At 50.7% G+C, this 21,176-nt stretch overlaps 2 protein-coding genes across 7 annotated transcripts in view; one reads left to right on the top strand and one right to left on the bottom strand.

The window, feature by feature from the left end:
* The window catches only part of Rtel1 (regulator of telomere elongation helicase 1), a 32,660-nt gene extending 21,284 nt beyond the window's left edge, over nt 1-11,376 (top strand). For 2 of the 3 annotated variants that reach the window (XM_050150752.1, XM_050150755.1), the window contains 22 exons: nt 2,470-2,544; nt 2,646-2,727; nt 3,449-3,581; nt 3,722-3,835; nt 3,926-3,966; nt 4,141-4,226; nt 4,349-4,426; nt 4,763-4,840; nt 6,010-6,156; nt 6,235-6,350; nt 6,565-6,688; nt 6,794-6,938; nt 7,023-7,165; nt 7,739-7,834; nt 8,847-9,045; nt 9,245-9,385; nt 9,918-9,995; nt 10,154-10,378; nt 10,476-10,634; nt 10,744-10,869; nt 10,944-11,047; nt 11,156-11,376. In XM_050150752.1, the coding sequence (XP_050006709.1) occupies nt 2,470-2,544; nt 2,646-2,727; nt 3,449-3,581; nt 3,722-3,835; nt 3,926-3,966; nt 4,141-4,226; nt 4,349-4,426; nt 4,763-4,840; nt 6,010-6,156; nt 6,235-6,350; nt 6,565-6,688; nt 6,794-6,938; nt 7,023-7,165; nt 7,739-7,834; nt 8,847-9,045; nt 9,245-9,385; nt 9,918-9,995; nt 10,154-10,378; nt 10,476-10,634; nt 10,744-10,869; nt 10,944-11,047; nt 11,156-11,236 (2,571 nt within the window). In that variant the 3' untranslated portion in view covers nt 11,237-11,376. The remainder of the gene's footprint in view (nt 1-2,469; nt 2,545-2,645; nt 2,728-3,448; nt 3,582-3,721; nt 3,836-3,925; nt 3,967-4,140; nt 4,227-4,348; nt 4,427-4,762; nt 4,841-6,009; nt 6,157-6,234; nt 6,351-6,564; nt 6,689-6,793; nt 6,939-7,022; nt 7,166-7,738; nt 7,835-8,846; nt 9,046-9,244; nt 9,386-9,917; nt 9,996-10,153; nt 10,379-10,475; nt 10,635-10,743; nt 10,870-10,943; nt 11,048-11,155) is intronic. The other variant, XM_050150753.1, reaches the window with a different exon arrangement.
* A 123-nt stretch (nt 11,377-11,499) lies between these two features.
* Arfrp1 (ADP ribosylation factor related protein 1) lies at nt 11,500-21,120 on the bottom strand. 4 transcript variants are annotated; one of them, XM_050150762.1, is made up of 8 exons: nt 20,962-21,118; nt 20,372-20,478; nt 19,977-20,064; nt 19,688-19,770; nt 16,107-16,188; nt 15,719-15,789; nt 14,374-14,474; nt 11,500-14,300 (listed from the first exon to the last, which is right to left on the bottom strand). In XM_050150762.1, exons 2-8 carry the CDS (start codon nt 20,462-20,464, stop codon nt 14,213-14,215), a joined length of 606 nt encoding a protein of 201 aa, XP_050006719.1. In that variant the 5' UTR covers nt 20,465-20,478; nt 20,962-21,118; the 3' UTR covers nt 11,500-14,212. The 4 variants fall into 4 exon arrangements, 3 of the variants coding, with proteins under 3 accessions (XP_050006719.1, XP_050006720.1, XP_050006722.1); XM_050150763.1 differs by having other exon boundaries at nt 20,368-20,478; nt 20,962-20,998; XR_007593361.1 differs by lacking the exon at nt 15,719-15,789 and having other exon boundaries at nt 20,962-21,120.
* Nucleotides 21,121-21,176: the final 56 nt, after the last annotated feature.

The raw sequence follows: 21,176 nt of genomic DNA, 5'->3' as shown, positions 1-21,176 counted from the left end.
TACATCAGAGTAGTGCTCTAGGATCAAGGTCCTGTGAAGAGTGAGGTCAGGAGTGATTTAGACTCCACTAGTGCCCTGTGATAAGGGACATCGCAGTCTTAGCCTTCCACTCCATGAGTGGCAGCATTGCAGAAAGTTTCAGTACACCATTGTCCTCTAGACTGGGCTCACCCCTCCAATTACTTCTCCAGAAGCACAGTAGGTATCCCCAGGCATCTTGCGTCCCAGGATGGTTACCTATGCGTGACTGTTGTGTCTGTGACTTCTTGCTGTCTAGGTCTGCTGTACACCCACAGCCAGGCCACTCAGCCATCCTGTCTTAGAGCATGCATTGTCCCCAGTGTAGAAAGCCTAGCCCCTATTAGGCAGATTGCTCTCTGCTGACCAGCAAGGGCCTTCTCTACTTCCCACTGAGCTCATCCTCAGCTCTAGTCACAAGAGGAGGCCCTGCTATTCCCAGACCTGAACCTAGAGGGCTCATGTGAACAGTATAATCTCTGTTCTCCACTTTGTTGATAAAAGGGATATCTCCCATATCCATGCCTTTTGGAACATAGACCTGCTTGCCCAATGGTTTGGAATCTCTTTAGCAGCTGCTCCAAAGGCCCCTGGTACCCTCCCTGCCCCCCCCCCCTTCTGTGCTAAGTAGATCCTTGCTAGCATGTTCCTCAGCAGTTGAAAAGGTGCTTTTCTCTCGACTGCTTCTAGCATAAGTGTCGGTGCTAGGAGTTCTTGTCAGGACGTGGGAATGAGCACAGAAAAGCTGGGTGCTCGTCAGATTTTTGTCAGACAAGAAGGTTCCACCAGAGGTAGAGCTTGAGGCTTCTAGACTGGCATCCTTTCTTTTCCCCCTGTTGCTAACCTGGGTCAGACACTTATGAACGCTCGCATATGAGTGAACACGGGCACTCACACTACGGGGTGACGCTTCCCCTTAACCCACCCCACCGTGCTTGTGTGTAGAACCAGTCTTAGTCTCCTGGGATTCTTGTTGATTCTTTTTCTCTTTATCTCCCACAAACCTGTCTGGTGTTTTAGGACCGGTTGATGTGTTAGTCTGAGACGTCTTTTGTTCTTTAAATTTAGATTTTTGTGTTGTGGGTTCTTGGAGAAATACATGAGTTCCATGGGGTCAGGGAGCCCTGCTCTTCCCTCATGTGGTCAGTTTACATTGTTGTGTGTTTCTAAACTCCCCATGCAAGGCCCAGGAAGGAATGAGTTAAACCACTTCATCCCTTCAGATGGTGATGAGAATGATGAAGGCAACTCAGGAGTCTAGGTAGACACAGGTGTTCTGAGAGAACACGGGGCCCTGTTCACCTGGCCCAAGTGGGAAGCCAGTCCTCCCTGGAGCTACTAGAGGTACAGAGATTGGCACAATGGTTCCCTCCACAGCCAACAACAGGTCCAGTGGACAGTGGGTGGAATACAGTGCCTGGGGCTTCTCCTCACAGCATACCCCTGGATAAGAGTTTGGGGTTGTCGGATTAGCTGGAGGCGACAGGGAGACAGTGAAGGAGGGTCTACCTATTAGGAAGGTCAGTGGGAAGCTACTTTTGCAAGGTCTATGTAAAGAGGTCCTCTTGAGGGAAGTCAGAACCATGAGTAACACTTCCACCTGTCCTTAGTGTTCTCTTATTTACTTCTATTACCTGTGGATGTGGTTTTTCACTGTGATGTGCTTCTTTGATACGGTCTGTGTTTCTCACTGATTTGAGGGCTTTGTAAGTCCTGTGTGCTCACCTCAGATGATAGGCGTATCTTATATCTTCTACCTGCCTTTTCTGTCTTTTGGTAGACTTGATGAAAAGGTTTCCTTGCTGCCGGAGGCTTTGTTGCTCCTGCTCATGCTGCCTAACCCATGCCTTTGGTTTCCTTTGGTTTTTGAAATCTTCTATAGAATTGTGTGGGTTTGTATAGGGACTGGACATCTATCCACCATTCCTATAAAAGGCACAGGTGGCTGGTGTTTGCTTTTATTCAGCTCTTCCGCTCTTTGATCTCTTGTTGCTGTTGTTGTGTTGCTTCACTGTTATTCTCATTTGTTGTGGTGAGTTCTGATTCTGTATGTTCCCTGTCAGATGGATTTGGGGAGGTCAACTTTGAATTGAGCTTCTAGATTAATCTGGAGTACCAAGAGGTACTGAAGAAGAGTGAATTGAGTTAGTAAGGGCTGTATAGGCTGCTGCATTCCTTATATGTGCAAGTGGCTCCCAGTAGGAGAACCCCAAGAGAGCTCTGGAGCCATTTTAAGGGGGGTACAGGAGGGATAAACTACTTCCCCTCAGCCTGGGTCTGCTGTCTAGTTTCATGGTTGGGCAAATGAGGCCCCTGAACATCTGAGTAGAGGGTGGACTTAGAGCAAGGTGAAGTAGCCTCGGGCTCTTGTTTGCTGGGCTAAGAGACCTTAGTTTCCATCTCAGCATGAAGGTACTTGGGATCTTTTTGCTATGCTATCTTGCCTTTCAGATTGTGTTCGGTGTGGACCCTCCTGAAGGCCGCCCTGGTTCTTTGGTGGGGCTGGGTATCTCACATTCTTACAAGGTAAGAGCAGCTTCCAGGATGTGTATTAGTATAGCGGTCTCGGACCTGTGGGGGCGTTGTCTAGGACTTGGGCGGGCATATATGTATGTGTGTCCTTCTAGGTACACATACACCCTGAAACCAGCCACCGCAGGGCAGCTCAGCGGTCAGATGCCTGGAGCACCACTGCATCTAGGAAACAAGGTATAAACTTGCACTGTAGGAAGTTTTCTACTCTGCCCAGCCTTTGCATACTAGTACACTTGTGACCGCCAACGGCCAGAGACCTGGGGGAGCTGAAAGCACTGTTGCCTATCCAGAGTCACCTTGTGGGGCAGTGGCAGAACCAGGGCCCGGCAAGGCATTCCCTCCCTGGCTTAGGGCACACTTCTATGAATTTTGTTGACAGCCTCAAGTTCAAGCAGGCCAAGCTCCAACCTAGGAAGGAAATCGTCTCTGATGGCACCTGCCTTTCCCTTCAGTGACTCTTAAGTTGTGGTGTTTTAATTTTTGGAACGTCAGAGACCACTGGGAATGAACAGTGTGGATCTAGTCAGTGACCTTGCCTGTTGCCGATGTGACCAGAGTCTGGGAGTTTGATTCCCTTTTTAGCAGTTATGTTTAAATGTCAAGAGTTTGGATGTTTTTCCCTCCTGTGTAATTTTGGCAGAGTAATTCCCAAGTCCAGTGCCACATGTCATGGTTTCTACAGATGTCTTTGTATCTGCCAGTATCCTGGGTCAACCTCTTCTTGCTTTCTGGACCCCTGAGAGGGACTAGATTATAGGCTAGGCTCAGGCCCCAGCTCAGACCTTGGCTTTTGTCCTGATTGTGTACCTATGCGGCTGTAGGTAGCTTGCTCTCTCAACACAGTAGATGAGGACGCTGGACCCCAGTCTTATCTTTAAAACTAATTCTCCTGCAGGGAAGGTGCTGAGCTACTGGTGTTTCAGTCCCAGCCACAGCATGCGTGAACTTGTCTGCCAAGGAGTCCGCACCCTTATCCTCACCAGTGGCACACTGGCTCCCCTGTCCTCCTTCGCTCTGGAGATGCAGATGTATGAGCCACCTCTGGCTGGAACCTGGTGGATGGGGGTGGGGATGTTGGCCTGTACGCCAGGGCTTCCTGTGGGCCAGCGTCCTGAAGGGTCTCAGACCTCGGGTCTTTTTATTATCTGTTTCTTCCGGCCATTCCCAGACCATTTCCTGTCTGTCTAGAGAACCCCCACATCATTGATAAGAACCAGCTCTGGGTGGGGGTTATCCCCAGAGGCCCTGATGGTACCCAGCTGAGCTCTGCCTATGACAAAAGGTAAGGAGGACTGCTGGTTTGGGGGCCTTTCTGTAGTGTTGTGGATTACTGAGATCTAGGTCTCTCATGGCAGTAACCTCTATTGTACAGGTTTTCCAGTGAGTGCCTATCTTCCTTGGGAAAGGCTCTGGGTAAGTACTGCTCCACACAGATCTTTGTTCCTTCCTTAGGAAACCCTGTTCATAGCTGGTCTGGTCCTAGACCCTCTACCCTAGTCCATCCCATGGGGTTTCCATTTCTGAGAACCAACAGGGTCCTCAGCCATCTTCTAAGCTTTGCCTAAACCACAGCTGTGACACTTCCAGGCAATATCGCTCGTGTGGTGCCCCATGGGCTTCTGGTCTTCTTCCCTTCCTACCCTGTCATGGAGAAGAGCCTGGAGTTTTGGCGGGTGCGTTCCCTTACATGTACTCCTGAGACTGAAAGTCTGGGCCAGGTAGTTGGGCGGAGCCATGATACAGGCTGTGGCCACTGCCCTCACCTGTCCGTTCACATCCTGGCTTTTCATCACAGGCACAAGACTTGGCCAAGAAGGTGGAGGTGCTGAAGCCTCTGTTTGTGGAACCCAGGAACAAAGGCAGCTTCTCAGAGGTCTGTGACAAACTAGGAGTCAGGTTGTGCTTGCCTCTCTGGCTGGCTCCAGGCTGTTCTGGGCTGTGTTACCTCTTAGTAAGCCCCTGCTATGGTCTGGCATGTAGATAATGGCAGCTCGTCTTCCTGCCTGAGTCCTTGGGGTTCCCTGTGTTTTCTGGAAACCCTGGGCAGGCTCTGGGTGTTGGGTGTGCCTCTCTAGTGATGGGATCATGAAAATGCTTTCAGAACCCTTGTGTCCCACCCAGCTGAGTCCATCCTTCTCAGAAAATAAGATTTGGGTATCACTTGAGAAGGACAGGAAACTAAACTTGGCTGGCCATCCTTTTCATCTAGGTCATTGATGCCTACTACCAGCAAGTTGCTTCCCCTGGGTCTAGTGGAGCCATCTTCTTAGCAGTGTGCCGGGGAAAGGTGAGGTCTCTGCAGGTCATCTTCATTCCTACCTGTTTTCCTTGCATAGGCTAAAACAAGACTCCTGCCTTGGGTCTTACATCCAGTAAAGTAAGTTAGTAATGAGCCCTAATAAGGGCCCTACTGGGCACTAATAGCCAAGGCCAGAGTTAGGCAGGAGGTTCTGAGTGGCAGAATTGACCTGGGCCCAGCTGTGTTGGTTCTTCCACTTGATTGTAGAAGGAGGCTGCTGGTTGGCTCCCGGCCACCCTGCTAGCTTAGACCTGAAATAATCACACAGAAACTGTATTAATTAAATCACTGCTTGGCCCATTAGCTTTAGCTTCTTATTGGCTAACTCTTACATGTTAATTTAACCCATTTCTATTAATCTGTTTATCACATGCCATGCCGTGTGGCTGTGGTTTACCTGGTAAAGTTCCCAGCGTTTATCTCCTGACTCCGCCCTCTTTCTCTCAGCATACAGCCTAGCTTCTGCTCTTGCCATAGGCTCAAAGCAGCTCTTTATTCATTAACCAATAAAAGCAACATATAGACAGAAGGACCTCCCACACCACTTGTCCATGTAATACCTGGAATCGGTGGCTGAAAGGGTTAGGACATGGGTAGACCCCGATGTTGGCAGAGACTGTGCATTCTTTTCCTGGCTGCTCAGACCCAAAGAATCACACAGAAGAAACTGTATTAATTACAACATGGCCAATAGCTTATGCATATTTCCAACTCTTGCATCTTAAGTTAACCCATTTCTGTTCATTCTGTTCATCTGTTAGAAATGGGTTAATTTAAGATGTAAGAGTTGGGGGGCTGGAGAGATGGCTCAGTGGTTAAGAGCATTGCCTGCTCTTCCAAAGGTCCTGAGTTCAATTCCCGGCAACCACATGGTGGCTCACAACCATCTGTAAAGAGGTCTGGTGCCCTCTTCTGGCCAGCAGACATACACACAGACAGAATATTGTATACATAATAAATAAATAATTAAAAAAAAAGATGTAAGAGTTGGCTAGAAATATGCCTAAGCTATTGGCCAATCAGTGTTGTAATTAATACAGCTTCTGTGTGATTATTCATGGCTGGGTGGCTGGGAAATGAACAAGCAGTCTCCTTTGACACCCTAAGCCGAGGTGGAGACCATCAGGGGAGAGGAGAGCCTATTTCCTATGTTCTAGGCCAGTGAAGGGCTGGACTTCTCAGACATGAACGGTCGTGGCGTGATTGTCACGGGCCTCCCATATCCCCCACGAATGGATCCCCGTATTATCCTCAAGATGCAGTTCTTGGATGAGTTGAGAGCCCAGAGTGGAGCTGGAGGTCAGGTGAGATACCACAGTTCTGGGTGAGCAGGGAACTTTGGGGATCAAGGGCCCTAATAACCAAAATTCTTTCCTTTTTAGTGCCTCTCTGGCCAGGAATGGTACCAGCAACAGGCATCTAGGGCTGTAAACCAGGCAATTGGGAGGGTTATCCGCCACCGCCATGACTATGGGGCCATCTTCCTATGTGACCACAGGTACAGGAGGGCTCTGTGGCCACCCGCATATCCTTCTACTTTCTAGACCCTAGACCCTCTTTCCCCTGTGTGAGGCCTACAGCAACCATTCTGGCCCCGCCAGCAGATACTAGTCCTTCACTTTGTGGCTTGAGTGTAGTGGCCGTAGGGCAGGGATGGCCCTTCGTCTGTGTGGTAGAGGACCTGAGCTGATTGCCATGCATCCACCCTCCAGGTTCGCCTATGCTGATGCCAGGGCCCAGCTGCCCTCCTGGGTGCGCCCTTACCTCAAGGTGTATGACAACTTTGGCCATGTCATCCGAGATGTAGCCCAGTTCTTCCGTGTTGCTCAGAAAACTGTGAGCTCCAAATGCCCAGTTGACTTGCTTGTGTCCCATAAAGAAGCTGGGGTCCCTTCTCTGAGGAGCAATGGATGTAAGCCTTCTCACCTTATAATTCTACAGATGCCTTTGCCAGTTTACCAGGCTATGACCTCGAGTGTAAGTGAGAGAGAATCTGCTGTCAAGGAGGCTACATTGTCCAGCCCTCTTCTCTCCACCAGGAAAGCCATGAGCTTGGATGTGCATGTGCCCAGCCTGAGGCCCATAGGTGTGTTGGGTTGGGTATAAACCACACATGACAGAGACAGCATCCTTGCTTCCTGGTAAGCGTTCTGTCAACACATTTCTTTAGGATTGTCGGCTTCTGGAGACTCTGAGAGCAGCCTGTGTGTGGAGTATGAGCAGCAGCCAGTTTCTGCCCAGCAGAGGCCTGTGGGGCTGCTAGCTGCCTTAGAGTACAATGACCAGAAGGCTGAGACATCTGAGAAGGAGCAGGTATGAGGCAGGGTGAGGGTGCCTGGCACGAATATGGCCCTTTCCAGCACACAGCTGAGCAAGTGAGAGATTTCAGCACCTCTGCTGTACCATGCCTTATTCCCCAGGCCCTGTCTTCCATGATGCCACCACCGTATCTTTAGGGTGTCAGTCTGGCACAGTTCGCCCCAAATCTAGCACATCCTGCCCCCTGCTGTGCCCAAAGCTGACCTTTCTTCTTCCAGCCTATGTTGTGTGAATGGAGTCTCGAGCTCCTTTTCCTCGGAGGCCTTTGCCCAAAAGCCTGTGAGTTCCTAGGTCTGACTTGGAGCTCTTCCCTCCATCCCTGCTCGGACAGTCAGTTACCACAACCTGTCCTTCCTGTGGCTCTCACTGCTACCTGCAAACAACAAAGACAAGTGGCAGGGCATCAAAGGGACAGGATCTCAGCACTGCCGCCAGGGTTAGGGATGAGACCCCTCCCTTCATCCTTCTGTTCCGGACACAGGCGAGGATCTTGGAGACCCAAAAGGATATCACAGGTGCTTTGGGAACTCTGGGTTTGGTTTGGGACCACAGCTGTATTTCCCTCAGGCACCTGGCTCCTCCACCCTGTCTCTCCGATGTGAGAAGAGGCCGTCTGTTGAGCAGAGAGGAGGAAGGAGGAAGGTCAGGCTGGTCAGTCATCCGGTATGTCAGCCACTCCTGCAGCCAAGCTAACTGCTTGTAGGCGTATGTGGGAATTTTGCCTCTGGTGCCCATTGCCCCAACCAAGCAAAGGGTGTGATTAGATTTGAATGGCCATGATGTTGATAACCTAGGGACTCTAATTTGCCATTCTTTAAGAGGACAACCCCTCTTTCCCCTATGTTTTTTAGTTTTTAGAGGGTCACAAAGAGGCTGGCCTTGAACTCACTATGTAACCAAGAATGACTTTTAACTCCTGATCCTCCTGCCTCCACCTCCCAGGTGTTGTGATTACAGGCATGTGCAATGCTCACCCTGCTCAAGAAACTTTTCCAGCCCTGCTCAAGAGATCTTTGTCTTTTTCTGCTAGAATCCAGCCTGACCCTTAGGCCCATTTTATTTGAGGTTTATTTGAGGTCGTGGTTTCCTCTACTATAATGAGCAGAACGGCTTGGTACTGGCTCTTTCTGAGTATGGACACTGAATTATCCATATGAGGAGGTGCAGTGTGTTCCTAGTTTCCAGTGAAAAATTAAGTTACAGCCTGAGCCATTAACCCTTTGTCTGCTGGAAATCCCCAAGTGTGGTGGCTTTTGTCTTTATCCTGCTTGTGAGAAGAATCAGACAGAGCCCAGGAAGGATGATGTATCAGGAAGTAGACTATCTGGGAAGGGCCTAAGCAAACGGTGGGTGTGGGAGCTGCCTTGGTTTACAAGTTCTCTGCAGGTCTGAGATGTGCAGACCTAGGGTTGAACCTGTTGAGAAGTGTTCTCCACAACATGTGCTGTGGGGCAGCAAACTACACAGGCTCCTATAGTTTCCTGGGTCCTTCGGTGAGGTTTGAGATGGGCCTAAGCTTCACCACACACCAGAGCTGGACTTTGGTCTCCAGCAGCCCTCTCTGCTTCTTGTCCCAGTAGATGGTTCACAGGCAGTAGCCTGAATGCAAGTCATTATCCCCTGGCCCTAGACTCTGTGCTGACTCTGATAGGACTTTTGATCATTTGTCTTGCAGGAGAAACCAGTGGCTGACACACAAGAAGACAGAGCCAAACTGTTCATGGTAGCAGTGAAGCAAGCATTGAGCCACGCCAACTTCAACACCTTTACCCAGACCCTACAGCACTATAAGGGTTCTGATGACTTTGAAGCCCTAGTGGCTTCTCTCATCAGCCTCTTTGCTGAAGACCCTAAGAAGCACACTCTATTTAAAGGTGTGCTCCCCCTTCAAAATTCTGCTATAGGGCTAACACCACAGTGGTGGGGTGAAACTGGTTCTGAAGGCTACTAGGGCCCAGGGTTGTCTCTGTTTCCTAGAGAAAGGTCCTGGTGGGCAGGCCATGGTCCGCAGAGCCCCAAGCCCATCAGTCACAGTGCATGGAGCCCATAAACTCAGACATCTATTCTTTACAGGCTTCTACCAGTTTGTACGACCTCACCACAAGCAGCAGTTTGAAGACGTCTGCTTCCAGCTGACAGGCCAACGCTGTGGCTACCAGCCAGAGCGTGGCCTTCCCTTCCGAGAACAAGCCCAGTCAGCTGCGGACCCCACCAGTGAGCAAGGCCCCAGGCTAGACCCTCAGTCTTAGATTTGCAGGGCAGTTTACACCTGAGATTGGCATAGTAGACATCCCTAGGGTTTTGCTTGTCTAAATCAGCCAAGCTGATTCTGTTGCCAACAATAGCAGTATTTGTTGGATGAACTCTGTCTCCTAGCCTAGGCATCCAAGAGATCGTCCCCTGGGGAATTCATGCTAGAGTCTTGGCAGCTGGGTACTTGTCCTACTTCTGTCCTGACTGAATAGCTGAGCTGGCCCCTGCACAGATGCAGTGCCTGTTCCAGTGCTTGCTGCAGGGCAGGTGTGGCAGAGGGACTTTATTCGATCGGGGGAAATTCACCTTTTGGTGAGGTTCCTAATGTCTGTACTTAGGCTCCTGAGTTGGAGCCATTGTCTGGGCCCTCAAAGCCAGTTGGGTGGGTCTGTGATGTGGTCCCTTTCCTGTCTGAGGAGTGTGAGGTCTAGTCTTAGGAGCATATTTCTCCAGGAAGGAGAGTGTCAAGAAACTAAACCAACTTTGTCTGAAGGTATAGGTAGACAGCTGGATCCTGGGGAGCACCTGAACCAGGGGAGGCCTCACCTGTCTGCCCATCTGCCTCCTAAAGGTACTAAAGACCTCATGTGGGACTTAAAAATCTGTGAAGAGTTGTATTGGACTGCTTGATTCTTAAACCCATTTGTCCTGAGCAGCTGACAGACTCTACAGGGATATCTGGGAGGAAGCAGAATGGGGAGGGACTCCCAGTAACTTCTCTCCCACCAGGAGACCTCAGCAATTGTCCAAAAGTGGGGTGTACAGTAGAGAAACCCGGCCAGCATGCTGTGAGTGCCTACCTATCCGACATCCGCAAGACTCTGGGACCTACAGACTGCAGCCAGCTTATGGCAGCTCTGAGGGCATACAAACAGGATGATGACCTGGGCAAGGTGCTGGCTGTGGTGGCTGCACTGACTACCACAAAACCTGAACACTTATCCCTGCTACAGAGTATGTAGTCCTTGAATGTGAGGCATAGGTTCTAGAGAGAGGGCGGTGTAGGGGCTGTATGTAAGAAGTGCAGAGCCTAAACAAAAGTTCCCCTCAGGGTTTGGCATGTTTGTGCGTCCCCACCACAAGCCCCAGTTTCAGCAGACCTGTGCGGACCTTATGGGCTTGCCAACCACAAGCAAGGGCTTGGAGCTACCAGGTCCCAGGGAAGAGAGCACAACTGGGCTTCCTGAGCTCTCCGAGGACACAAAAGCAGGTGAGGGCCCCCTTAATGACTCCCTCCACCCTTGCCGTGTCACACTGTGGCCCTCACACTCAGGAGCGAACAGGAGGGAAACACATGCTTCTTACATTGATGTCTGTAGGTCCTTCAGTGTCCAAGAAACCTGAGAAGACCCAGAGTAAGATCTCATCCTTCCTTAGACAGAGGCCAGTCCAGAGTGTGAAGTCTGATGGTTCTACCCCAGTGAAGCTTATGAGGCCTGATCGGAGTAAGCGATAGGGGCAACAGGGACTGCTGGTTATGGCAGGGCCCTGGGACTGTGCTCACTCAGACCTCCTGCAGCAGTGTTTGTGTGCCCAGCCTGTGCAACTGAAGACACAGCGCTTTTCCAGTGCCCCTCCTGTGACCTCTGCCGCTGCTGGGCCTGTTGGCAACTGCAACTCCAGGTTGGGGTCTGACCCTCTCCAGCCCATCCAGCGTCTCCCCAGGTGGTGGGCTGGGGGCCTAGGGTGTGCACTTGGCCGGGCTGCAGTGCCTAGCAGGTATCTCTACAGGCCTCTAGAGTGTGTCCAGCTTGCGGTGCTGTTAACAGGAAGCAGAGCATTACTCAGGTCTTCTGGCCGGAGCCCCAGTGATGTGACAACTGGCTGATCCACTGCAAGTCTTTACCATCTAATGGATCTGAAACCTCAGGGCATGATGGGTGGGTCTGCTAGATGCTTCTTGCCGGACATTTTGAGCGCCCAGGGCTGTTCAATAAAACCAATTGACAGGATGGTGTTCATGCCTTGGCTTACACAATTTGAGTGTCACAGAGGTGCTAAGTATCCTGGTACAGTTCCAGGGCAGCCAAAGCTACAGACTCTGCCTCGAAAAAGAGAGAAGCAATGCCAGACAATGGTGGCACACACTTTTAATCCCAGCACTTGGGAGGCTGTCTTTGAGTTTGAGGCCAGCCTGGTCCAGGGCTACACAGAGAAGCCTTGTCTCAAAAAATGAAACACAGGAGGACAGCTATCTGGGAAGATCCCTTCTTGCAGACCTGCAGTGTTCTGTGTCCAGCCAGCTTCTAAACTGATAGGGGGTCACTCCTTCATCCTTCCACCAGCCAAGCCTCAAAGCCCTTATGGGAGGTTCCAGGACTTATCTATATGAAATTGTCCAGCCTAACTACACTGGAAGCTGGGGTGCTTATATATGTGTACTTTCCCCATGAGCTTGAGCATGGGAGTTCTTAGCTTTTACAGCACCATCTGGCACTGGCATGGAGTGAGACTATAGGAGCTTAGGACTTAAACTACAGAAGATAGACCCCAAATATTCCCCAATCCTGCCCTCTTCTACCCTAACATAACAGGAATACTCAGAGGGGCCTGCGCCCTACAAGCACCTCAGCCAGCTGCTCAAGTTCAGAACAGTGCTGTCCTCACTGTAACTGCTCTGCCCTGGCCTTGGTCTTCAACTTTACACAGTTCTTCCTTACTTTGTAGACAGGGTCAGAACCCTGGAAAGGCTCTGTTAGCCCAAGGAGATGAAAAAAGGTTCCTTGCAGGAAATGTCAGGTGTCAGTCCCAAATACATGTTGGCCCTCCTTAACCTTTTCCAACAGAGGGCTCCAGGGACTTTTATCAGGCAGTCTAGCCTGAAAGCCCCTCTTTGAATAGCCCTGCCCTTTGTTTCCATGGGCATTTTGTTCCTACTTTCACGTCTTGTTTAATGTTCTTTGAACTTAGCAACCCATATGGTCTCGCCTGACTTCTTTGTATGAGCTCTGAACACACCATCATGGAATTTTGACTTTCTGGGACATTTCTTTTAAAGGGTTGTGGTGACTGCAGCAGGCCCTGGTAAACCCAGGAAAATGGGGTTCACCACTATCACAGGAGGCCCTGCAGCCTCTGTAACAGCTCTCCAATGGAGTGAAGTTCAGGATTACACGCTCTTCCGAGGCTAGGATGCCTCATCTGTAGAGCTGCTAATGCAGCAATTTTCTTGTGACTGGCTAACTCTGCACTGTATGTGACTTTATTCTGTGCTCCCAATCAATGTCACCCTAACCTTACACCTTCTCAGGTTTTATTTTTTTGCTGTGTTTTGAGACAGGGTTTCTCTGTATAACAGCCCTGGCATTCGCTCTGTAGACTAGGCTGGCCTTGAACTCACAGAGATGTGCCTGCCTCTGCCTTCCAAGTTCTGGACTTTTTATAAAGCTATTCATTTCAGAAAGATAGCTGTTCTCAATCTGCAGCTCTGTCCCAAAGGTCACTCCATGAAGCTCCTAATCTTGCTCAATGTTCACAGAATTGAGGGGAGGTGGCCAGAGAGACATCTTGAATGTCTGATGCTCCATGCTAGACTTCCCCTTGGTTTGTCCATCTTATGAGCAGCCTATTCTTTAATTCCCAGGAGGATACTCTAGGAAGGATTCAACCCAGGTCATAGGACACCTATGGGATAGGACCTCTCCTTGAATCAGAGTACCCACTACCCTCTTCCTGAAGGAGCCACTAGGTCTTGAACCCGGGGCTTAGCCACAGCTACAAACCTCCCTGGTAGCTCCTGCTCAGCAGGCATTCTAGGGCAGCAGCTTCTGGCTATAATCACCAGACAGCGGGGAACCAGTGTTTGACTGCTGGAAGGGATGATTGAACAGGAGCCACTTTTTATTTTACAGCCTTATCCTGGCCACATGAGGAAGAATTTAACCTAGTAGGCTTAGTGGGCAGGGCTGCCGCCCCCCAGGAATCCGTACCTCACACCCATCCAGCACTTGACTGACGTGGACCCTGTAGGGACCAAGCCCACCTGCACTGGCTATAGCAACACCTAATAACCTGGTGAAAGGTGTGCCCTCAGGACATCACACAACCTGAATATGGGAGCACTGAAGTGCACACTCAGCGAGATTTCTAGATAAGCTTTCTCCTTTGGAGATAAATCAGAGAGAATAAGGGAAGTCAGACTTCCCAGGCAGGTCTACTGAACCCTGTCTTGAGACTGTATCAAAACCTAGTGGAAAGGTGAGTGTGGTGCCCCCACACCTACAATTCCCACAGGTACAGGGAAGGAGGCAAAGGGTTCTGGGTTAACATGGGTTACGGAAAACTCTTGTCTCACACACACTCGACTCCAAACAAAAAAACAAGGGACCATGCTGGCCTCTGGAATGTGGGCTAAGTCTTTCTCCAAGTGGGGATTAGCCCTGGCCATTCCCACCTTTTACATGGGCAAGCTGGACAAAGCAGCTGCCAGAAACAGACCTCCCATTTCAAGCAGGATGCCCTCAAACTCCACTTGGAATGTGCCAACAGGCAAGCCTAGGGGTAGCCTCACCCCAACCCCTCCTTACAGGTTTGGGAGGGTCCCAGATCTGGAATGGGGTGGAATGGGAGGTAGGGCATCTAGAGCTGGATGACCTGTGTGCCCCCCATTTGTCTCTGGATACCTAGATTTTCCAGACACAGAGAAAAGTTTGTCTTAGAGAAAACATAAAGCGAATAAACGAATGAACAAACACAGCCAGCTCAACCCCAGCATCGGTGGCACACAGCCAGCAGGGAGTACTCCAACACCAGGGATGAATAGTCCCAAGACTGCGAAGCTGGCATTGCTTATGTGATGTCCCTCTGCCGTGGTGGCCGGTGAACGTTCCTCACGACACACTTCACCATCCATTCGATGCCCTCTCGAACTCCTTTGCTGTGGAGACAGTATGTGTGAGGCAGGGCTAGCCTTGGTCCTGAGAACTCTAGAGAGTGAGGACTCAACTCACCCTGTGAGAGCAGAGCAGGCCTGGGTCAGACAGTCTCGTCGGCCAATCTTGCAGGTACAGTCACTGAATGCAGTCTTGATGTCAGGAATGGAGAGGCAGGTCTGACAGGGGAGGCGAGACTCTGAGATACTTCCACCACCTAGCTCCATCCAACTTGTTTGTTCACTTGGGCTTCAGGAAGGCCACAGTCCCTCAGTAGAGGTGAGCCTGCTGTACCTGGTCCAAGTCTACTGCGGACGGCTGTGCCCAGGGCTTTAGGGAATCTACACACAGCTCTCAAGAGAACATCCCATACTTCCCCCAAGAACAACCCCCAGAGCATCTATCAGCACAACACTGAATTAAGTCAGGAGCTCTAGTGCCAAGTGAGGAAGGATCCAGGGTCCTGGGGTTGAGAAGCCTTGGTAGTATTCAGTGGCTTCTCTGTTCCCCTTTCCATCTAAGGAAATGCCCCGAGTTCCTTAACCAAGTACCGGAGACCTCTATTACTAGTTTTGGGACAGAGATGGAGTGGGGGGAAGTCCTCAGGAAAACGAACGGAGAACAGGTCATGTTAGATGTAACTAGGTAGATACACAGGGCCGCAGAAAAATGAAGCTTCCTTGGCCCTCTAGCTACTGGTTGCTACCATGTCCTCCATGGTTCTTTCTGTACAGAGCCCCTTTTGTAAGATGGTGGGAACTTTGTGTGGCCAGAAGTCCAAAGGGAAGTAGCACCTCGTCTCAGAAGATGCCCATTGTCTTTCCCCTCTACTCCCACTTTAAAAGCTAAAGATTTGTTTTTTTATTATCTATATGAATGTGTCGGGGTGGGGTATGTACAAACGAGAACAGGTATCTACTAAGGCTAGAGGTGTCAGATCCCCTGGAGCTGCAATCCCAGATGGCTGTGAGCCACCTGACATGGGTACTGGGACTCAAACTCGGGTCTTCTGGAAGGGCATACATGCTCTTAATCTCTGAGCCATCTCCAATGCCCCCCCCCCCACTCTACTTCTTTGAAGCCAGAATTTTCTCCCAGGTCTTGCTCTAGGCCCCTTACTCCCAGAATCCCTGGGGACGCCCACAGACACAAGCTTCTGGTCCTCCCTTGGGAAAGAAGATGGATCTGCACTCTGACTGTAAGAACCTCTAGTAGGAACATGCCTGGTGGCAGCTCCAGTGACACCAAGAAAGGAACTGAAGTTGGCAAGGTGGGGATCCTAAGGGTGTGAAGGAGGGGCCCAAGAAGGGCAGAGAGAGGTTGGGATGGAAGGTAGAGACACTAGGTTATGGAATCTGGAGGCATACAAGTCACTTTCTTTACAGTGGCAATAGAGGCCCTACAGCAGCTTTGTGGGGCTCACCTCCACATCCTGCTTGTTGGCCAACACCAGGATGGGGACACCGTCCAATGCTTCACTCGAAACCACCTTCTCTGAGGAAAGCAGGAGAGGTGGTGCCTTGCACCCTGTATCCTGTTTGTGACTGCAGGCTCTGCCCAGGCCCAAAGGTGTGTGCAGACAGCTCCCTTCCACCCTTTCCCTCACAAACTAGACAGCCCGAGCAACACGATGAGGCGTTTTCTGGCATTGGCATCAGGTGTAAGCCCAGCCTTCCTTAAGGAAAGTTCCAGGCGTGGGAGGATCCAGATTAGACTGGTACACACCCCTTGGTATGCCCCTCCCCACACGATTCCCTAGATGTAGGTCTTCCCATCTTCTCTCCCTCCTCGAGTGGCCATGCCACACTCACCAAATGCTTCTTTGGATTCTGACAGTCTCTCCTCATCAGTGGAGTCAATGACATAGATGACACCATGGCACTCTGCATAGTACTAGAAGGAAGAGGAGGGAGTGGGGGCTACAGGTGAGACCTTGTGTGAGGGAGTGGTGAAAACTTTGCTAGCCCAGGCCCACAATGAAAAAATTGGCACAACCCAGTGGGAAGACTTGCGAGGAAGCGTTCTGGGGCTAATTTAGTGGTAGAGATAACATTGCACCTTTGAGGAAGGCTTGCTGGTTCTGGCAGGTTCATCTACTTCCTCCTGCTCATGGGCTGCTCTTGAGAACTCACCTGCTGCCCTGGCTATAGCATGCTGAGTAAAGGGCAAGAGACAGAGCTAGAGGTTGCGAAGCTAAGAGGCTCATGGCTGAGGTCAGCACTGCCTAGGAAGCTATCCTGCCTGAACAAAAATGACAGTACTGATCTCAGGTTAGACGTAGGCTTCCAACAACAAGGGTGAGGAATGGACAGCACTCCTGAGGAAAACAGATGGGGCAAGGTAAGCGTAGGGATGAAGACATTGTATGAGCTCCTATGCCAATCAGAAAAATAATGCCTGTCAATATGGGGCAAACAGCATACACTTGCCACTTCATATCAGGATCACACTGGGAGAAGTCAACACTGACTGGTAAAATAATGTGCTGCAGACAGGGTAGGATGTATACCACTGAGGTTGTATGACAAGTAAGAAAGGAACACTACACCCATGTCAGTAAAACTCCCTTCCTACTTGCATTTCCCATAGAGTACTAGAGGCCAGTCCCATCCAAATAGTTCCAACCTTGCAATGGGTCTGGCACAGAAGCTGCTAGCTCTCAAGCAAGACAGTGGGTTAGCCTATTGCTAGAGGCCTGAGAGCAGGCAGGTCCTACTGTAGAGACATTTATGATATCAGTGGATGATATAAGGGTTGCAGCAAGCCTAGTGAGTCAGCAGGCAGCACTAGCTCCAGAGGTCGTCAGGAACGTCTTATGTGATTAGGCACAAGACTTAGGAACGAAGTAGAGTCACCCATCACATCCACAGGCATAAGGTCCAACAGCTGCCAGAGAGATGAGAGAGGCATACTAACCTCAGCTGAGAAGTCACACCTGTGGCTATGAATGTGCGCTGGGGGAGGGGCAAAGAGACCTGCATAACCAGCAGAAGGAAACACTCTTAGCTAGACATGGGACAGACCAGAGACAGATAGCCCACCTGGTCTGCTTATGTGAGAAGTGATATAAGCCTGGCATGTGCACAGATCTATGGATAAAGCACTCTGCTCGGTCAGCAGAGTAGGTACCAAAGCCTAAGGCAAATGAAGCAGCAGACATGGTGACTTGGTTTCTATCTCAGGGTTCACCAGAACAATGTCAAGAGCAACCGGCCCATTGGTGGTGTTGTGCTAGACTGAGTGGCAGACCAAAAACTTATCAGTATAGGTTCCGTTCACCAAGGCCAACGGAGCCCCTGCTAGGCACTTCACTTAATAGGGCAGCATGGCTAAGTCCTATGAAATATCATCTCTTAAGAAAGTCAGGGGGAACCAGAATACAAGCATGTCTCCTTAGCAACAACATGAGACACTGGGCCACAGTCATATGTCAACTGACTCTCCTTTCAGCAGAGGAGACTCAAGTCACAAAAACACAGCCTGTCACCCTAGCAGGACAGACAGCATTGGGTCACAGTGCCCGTGTGGTAGCACTATTGCAGAATACCAGGATGAGAAACCTTCCTAAGGTGCTACGTTCAGGCCAGGACACAGCATCCAGGAACCAAGGTAAGACAAGAGGCCCTTCTTCCTGACCTCCTAGTAATCTAGAAGCAACTCTGCTGCACATCTTTACAACCCCAAGTACTATAGGGATCAAGGGTAAGGGAGAGTGGTTCCTGTCCACCAAAGCAACAAGCCCAGCAGAGTCAAACATGGCTACCTAGTGGGCACACTGGGTGGGCTCCATTTGCTCAAAGATAACTGCCCCTGATTGGCCAGAGAAAGGATGACAGGTGACTCAATCAGCCATCAGGAAGTCACATCATGGCCAGCTGACAAGGTTGCTGTCTACCCTTCTCCTGGAAGAGGCCTCCCAATGTGGGGTACATATCTAAGCAGTGCACAAACAATCACTCTGGCTGTTCATCACAAAGAGCAGTGACTGGTGACTCAGAAGATGGCAGGCTTGGGGGCCTAGCCAGCTCTGCTAAGTTCCCTCTCTGCCACCATCCTGGTGATGACCCCAATACACATACTCTGCATCTCACTGTCCACTTCAAGACCTAACCTGTGACAAGATGGTCATTGATTTGATTCCCCACCTGTGTCTCATGTTTGGAGGTGCCAATGTACATCACTGCCCCCTAACGAGGCTTGTCCTCTCTGTCCAACCTGGTGGCCATCAGAGACCTTCTGCATATAGGATAAACTACAGCAAGAAGAAACACCTTAGGGAAGCCCAGGAAAGAACTGGGAGCAAAACTGGCCCTCGGTTGTAATATATGGCTGCTGGGAAGCATGACAGTAGCTGAAGCACCTGTACCACAGCACTGGGCTGCACCGGATAACTGTGCCAACTCACAGGGCAGGAGACCACTGAAGGAAAGTCAGGGCTTGTTCTACACAGTGCTAGACCTAGTACCTGGCATAGACTGGGTGGAGGAGACACCAGCGTAGGAATGTATATAGAGAGAAGTCTTAGGAACGCTAAAACAATGCCCAAAGAGGAGGCAGGTGCTATCTGCTTCTGAGAAAAATCCTTCTCAGATGGGGAAGAGACCATCTGGAAGAACCATGAGAAGCTAGAATGAGGTAGACAGATTCACCAGGAAACAAAAGATTTGTACACTCCCTATGTATGATCTCTGCCATTTCTGTCTGCCTCTAAGGGCACAGGTTATAGAGTTCCCCAGTCAGGGCTCTACACTGACTACCCTGGTGAACAATGCTTCTTTGGGATTGACAGTGGCCTCATCAGGAAAAGGCTAGGTTGTCTATGGGAGCTTCTCTGGTACCACTTCTATGTTGATTCTGACCCTGGGTTTTGCCAGAGTGAGACAGAAAGCAACCTGGGAACCTGGGATAGGACTGAAGAGAAAACCTTTGGACAGGGCCAACGAAATCGCTCAGCAGGTAAAGGTGCTTGCTATGCAAGCCTGACAATCTGAGTTTGATCTCTAGATCCCATGTAAATGTCAGAAAACAGACTACAAAGTTGTTCTCTGACCTCTACATGTATGCTGTGATAATCCTCTACCCTCAATAAAAAGTAATTTTTATTTTTTTATTTTTTACTTTTGGTTTTTTGAGACAGGGTTTCTCTGTGGTTTTGGAGCATGTCCTGGAACTAGCTCTTGTAGACCAGGCTGGTCTCGAACTCACAGAGATCCGCCTGCCTCTGCCTCCCAAGTGCTGGGATTAAAGGCGTGCGCCACCATGCCGGCAAAAAGTAATTTTTAAAAAAGAGAAAACCCTCAGGGTAAATGTGGACAACAGGCAAGCTCATGGAAGAAGAGGCTAAGAGAAGCCGTCTAGAGAAAGACACCAGGAAGCAGAGGGTTTGTCTTACCTTGTCCCACAAAGACTGCAGCTCTTCTTGCCCACCTAAGTCCCAGAACATGAGACGAGCCTTCCCCACATCCACAGTGCCAACTGGGGAAAGGACAGAATGAGCTAGCCCCTGACCTTAGTCTTTACACAGAAAGTCCCAGCTCTTCCTGGGATAAGGAAAACCCTTTGGGTACCAATCCCAGAGAATGGAGGGACAGGGATCTGGCCACTGGCCAGTTGGGCTGTGGAGCCTGCAGCACCCACCTCTAAGGGACCCCTAAGTTCGTATCCCTAAGGTGCCCCCTTACTGTTTAGACCCACGGTGGTGGTGATTTTAGATAGACTCATCCCCTTGTAGTTCTTGTTAAACCGAGTTTTTGATTGTTCCAAGAAGGTCTGAGGAAAGAAAGAGAGATGGTTATAGTGGCAGCTAAAGCAGTTTTCTGGTGTCTTTCCTAAATATCCCTTCGCACACATACGCTTTGGGAAAATTCAGGCCTCCACACCCACACGCTTTGGGCAACTCTGGGCTTTCACACACACATACACACACACACACACACACACACACACGAACCTCTGTCTGTTGAATGCTCTTTGGGAGGCTGGTGGCAACTAACCTGTAGTCTTGGGTGGGGGTTAGGTTTCCAAAGAAGAAAACATAAAGCAGGGAATAGGACTTGGTTATGGAATAGGCACCTACTGTCTTCCCAGCATTGTCCAGGCCCAGGATCAGGATACAGTATTCGTCCTTCTGGAACATGTACTTGTACAGCCCCGAAAGCAGCGTATACATCCTGCCCTGGCACCCTGAGAAACGTCAAGGTGTGTACCGGGGGCATTAGCCTCGGGCCCGCTTCATCGGTGGTCCGTCGTCTATCCAGCCAGCTTTCAGATGTGGAGCCTCGCGGCGTGGCTCATGACTCCTTGCGCCCTGTTTTATAAAATTCCCGACCCCGCCTCCACCGCCGACCACCTGCTCTAAACTGGGTCACTCCCACTTCGGAATACACCATCAGCCCTGAAAGACCCGCCGCGGCCTACCCTGCTCTGCCTTCCTGAGGCTCCTCTTTCCGGACCCTCCTCTTAGCACTAGGAACTACGACTGTCGCAGGTTCTAAGCCAGCGACCAGAGTCTAGGGTGCTCCCGAGAGGCAGCGCTTCTGCCGTGGGCCGGCTTCGGAACCCCGCCGCTGCCGGGTCCACAGAGCCTCGGAACCAGCCGCCGAGGTCGTTTCCGTCCCCTCCCGTAGGATTCTGGAACCCGGGTCTCTCAGCCTGGCTGAAACCCACCTCCTCCTGCTCAGATCCGGGAGCCTCAGCCGCCGACGCCGAGCTGCAAGCCCCACCGACCTCGCGTTGACCCCGCGCGGTGCCGGACGGGACACCGACCGGCGGCCCAAGTACGGGCAGAACCATATCCCAGCGGCCCCCGCGCGCCCCAGCCTGGCAGCTCGGGAACGCGGCTACTTCCGGCAGCATCAGCTCCCGGGCGGAAGTGCCTGTGG

This window comes from Alexandromys fortis, unplaced genomic scaffold (assembly GCF_014885135.2).
Source record: "Alexandromys fortis isolate MF-2015 unplaced genomic scaffold, M_Fortis_MF-2015_v1.1 scaffold_27, whole genome shotgun sequence".
In the NCBI taxonomy this organism is placed as follows: Eukaryota; Metazoa; Chordata; class Mammalia; order Rodentia; family Cricetidae; genus Alexandromys; species Alexandromys fortis.
This window is presented reverse-complemented; position numbering and strand designations above follow the sequence as displayed.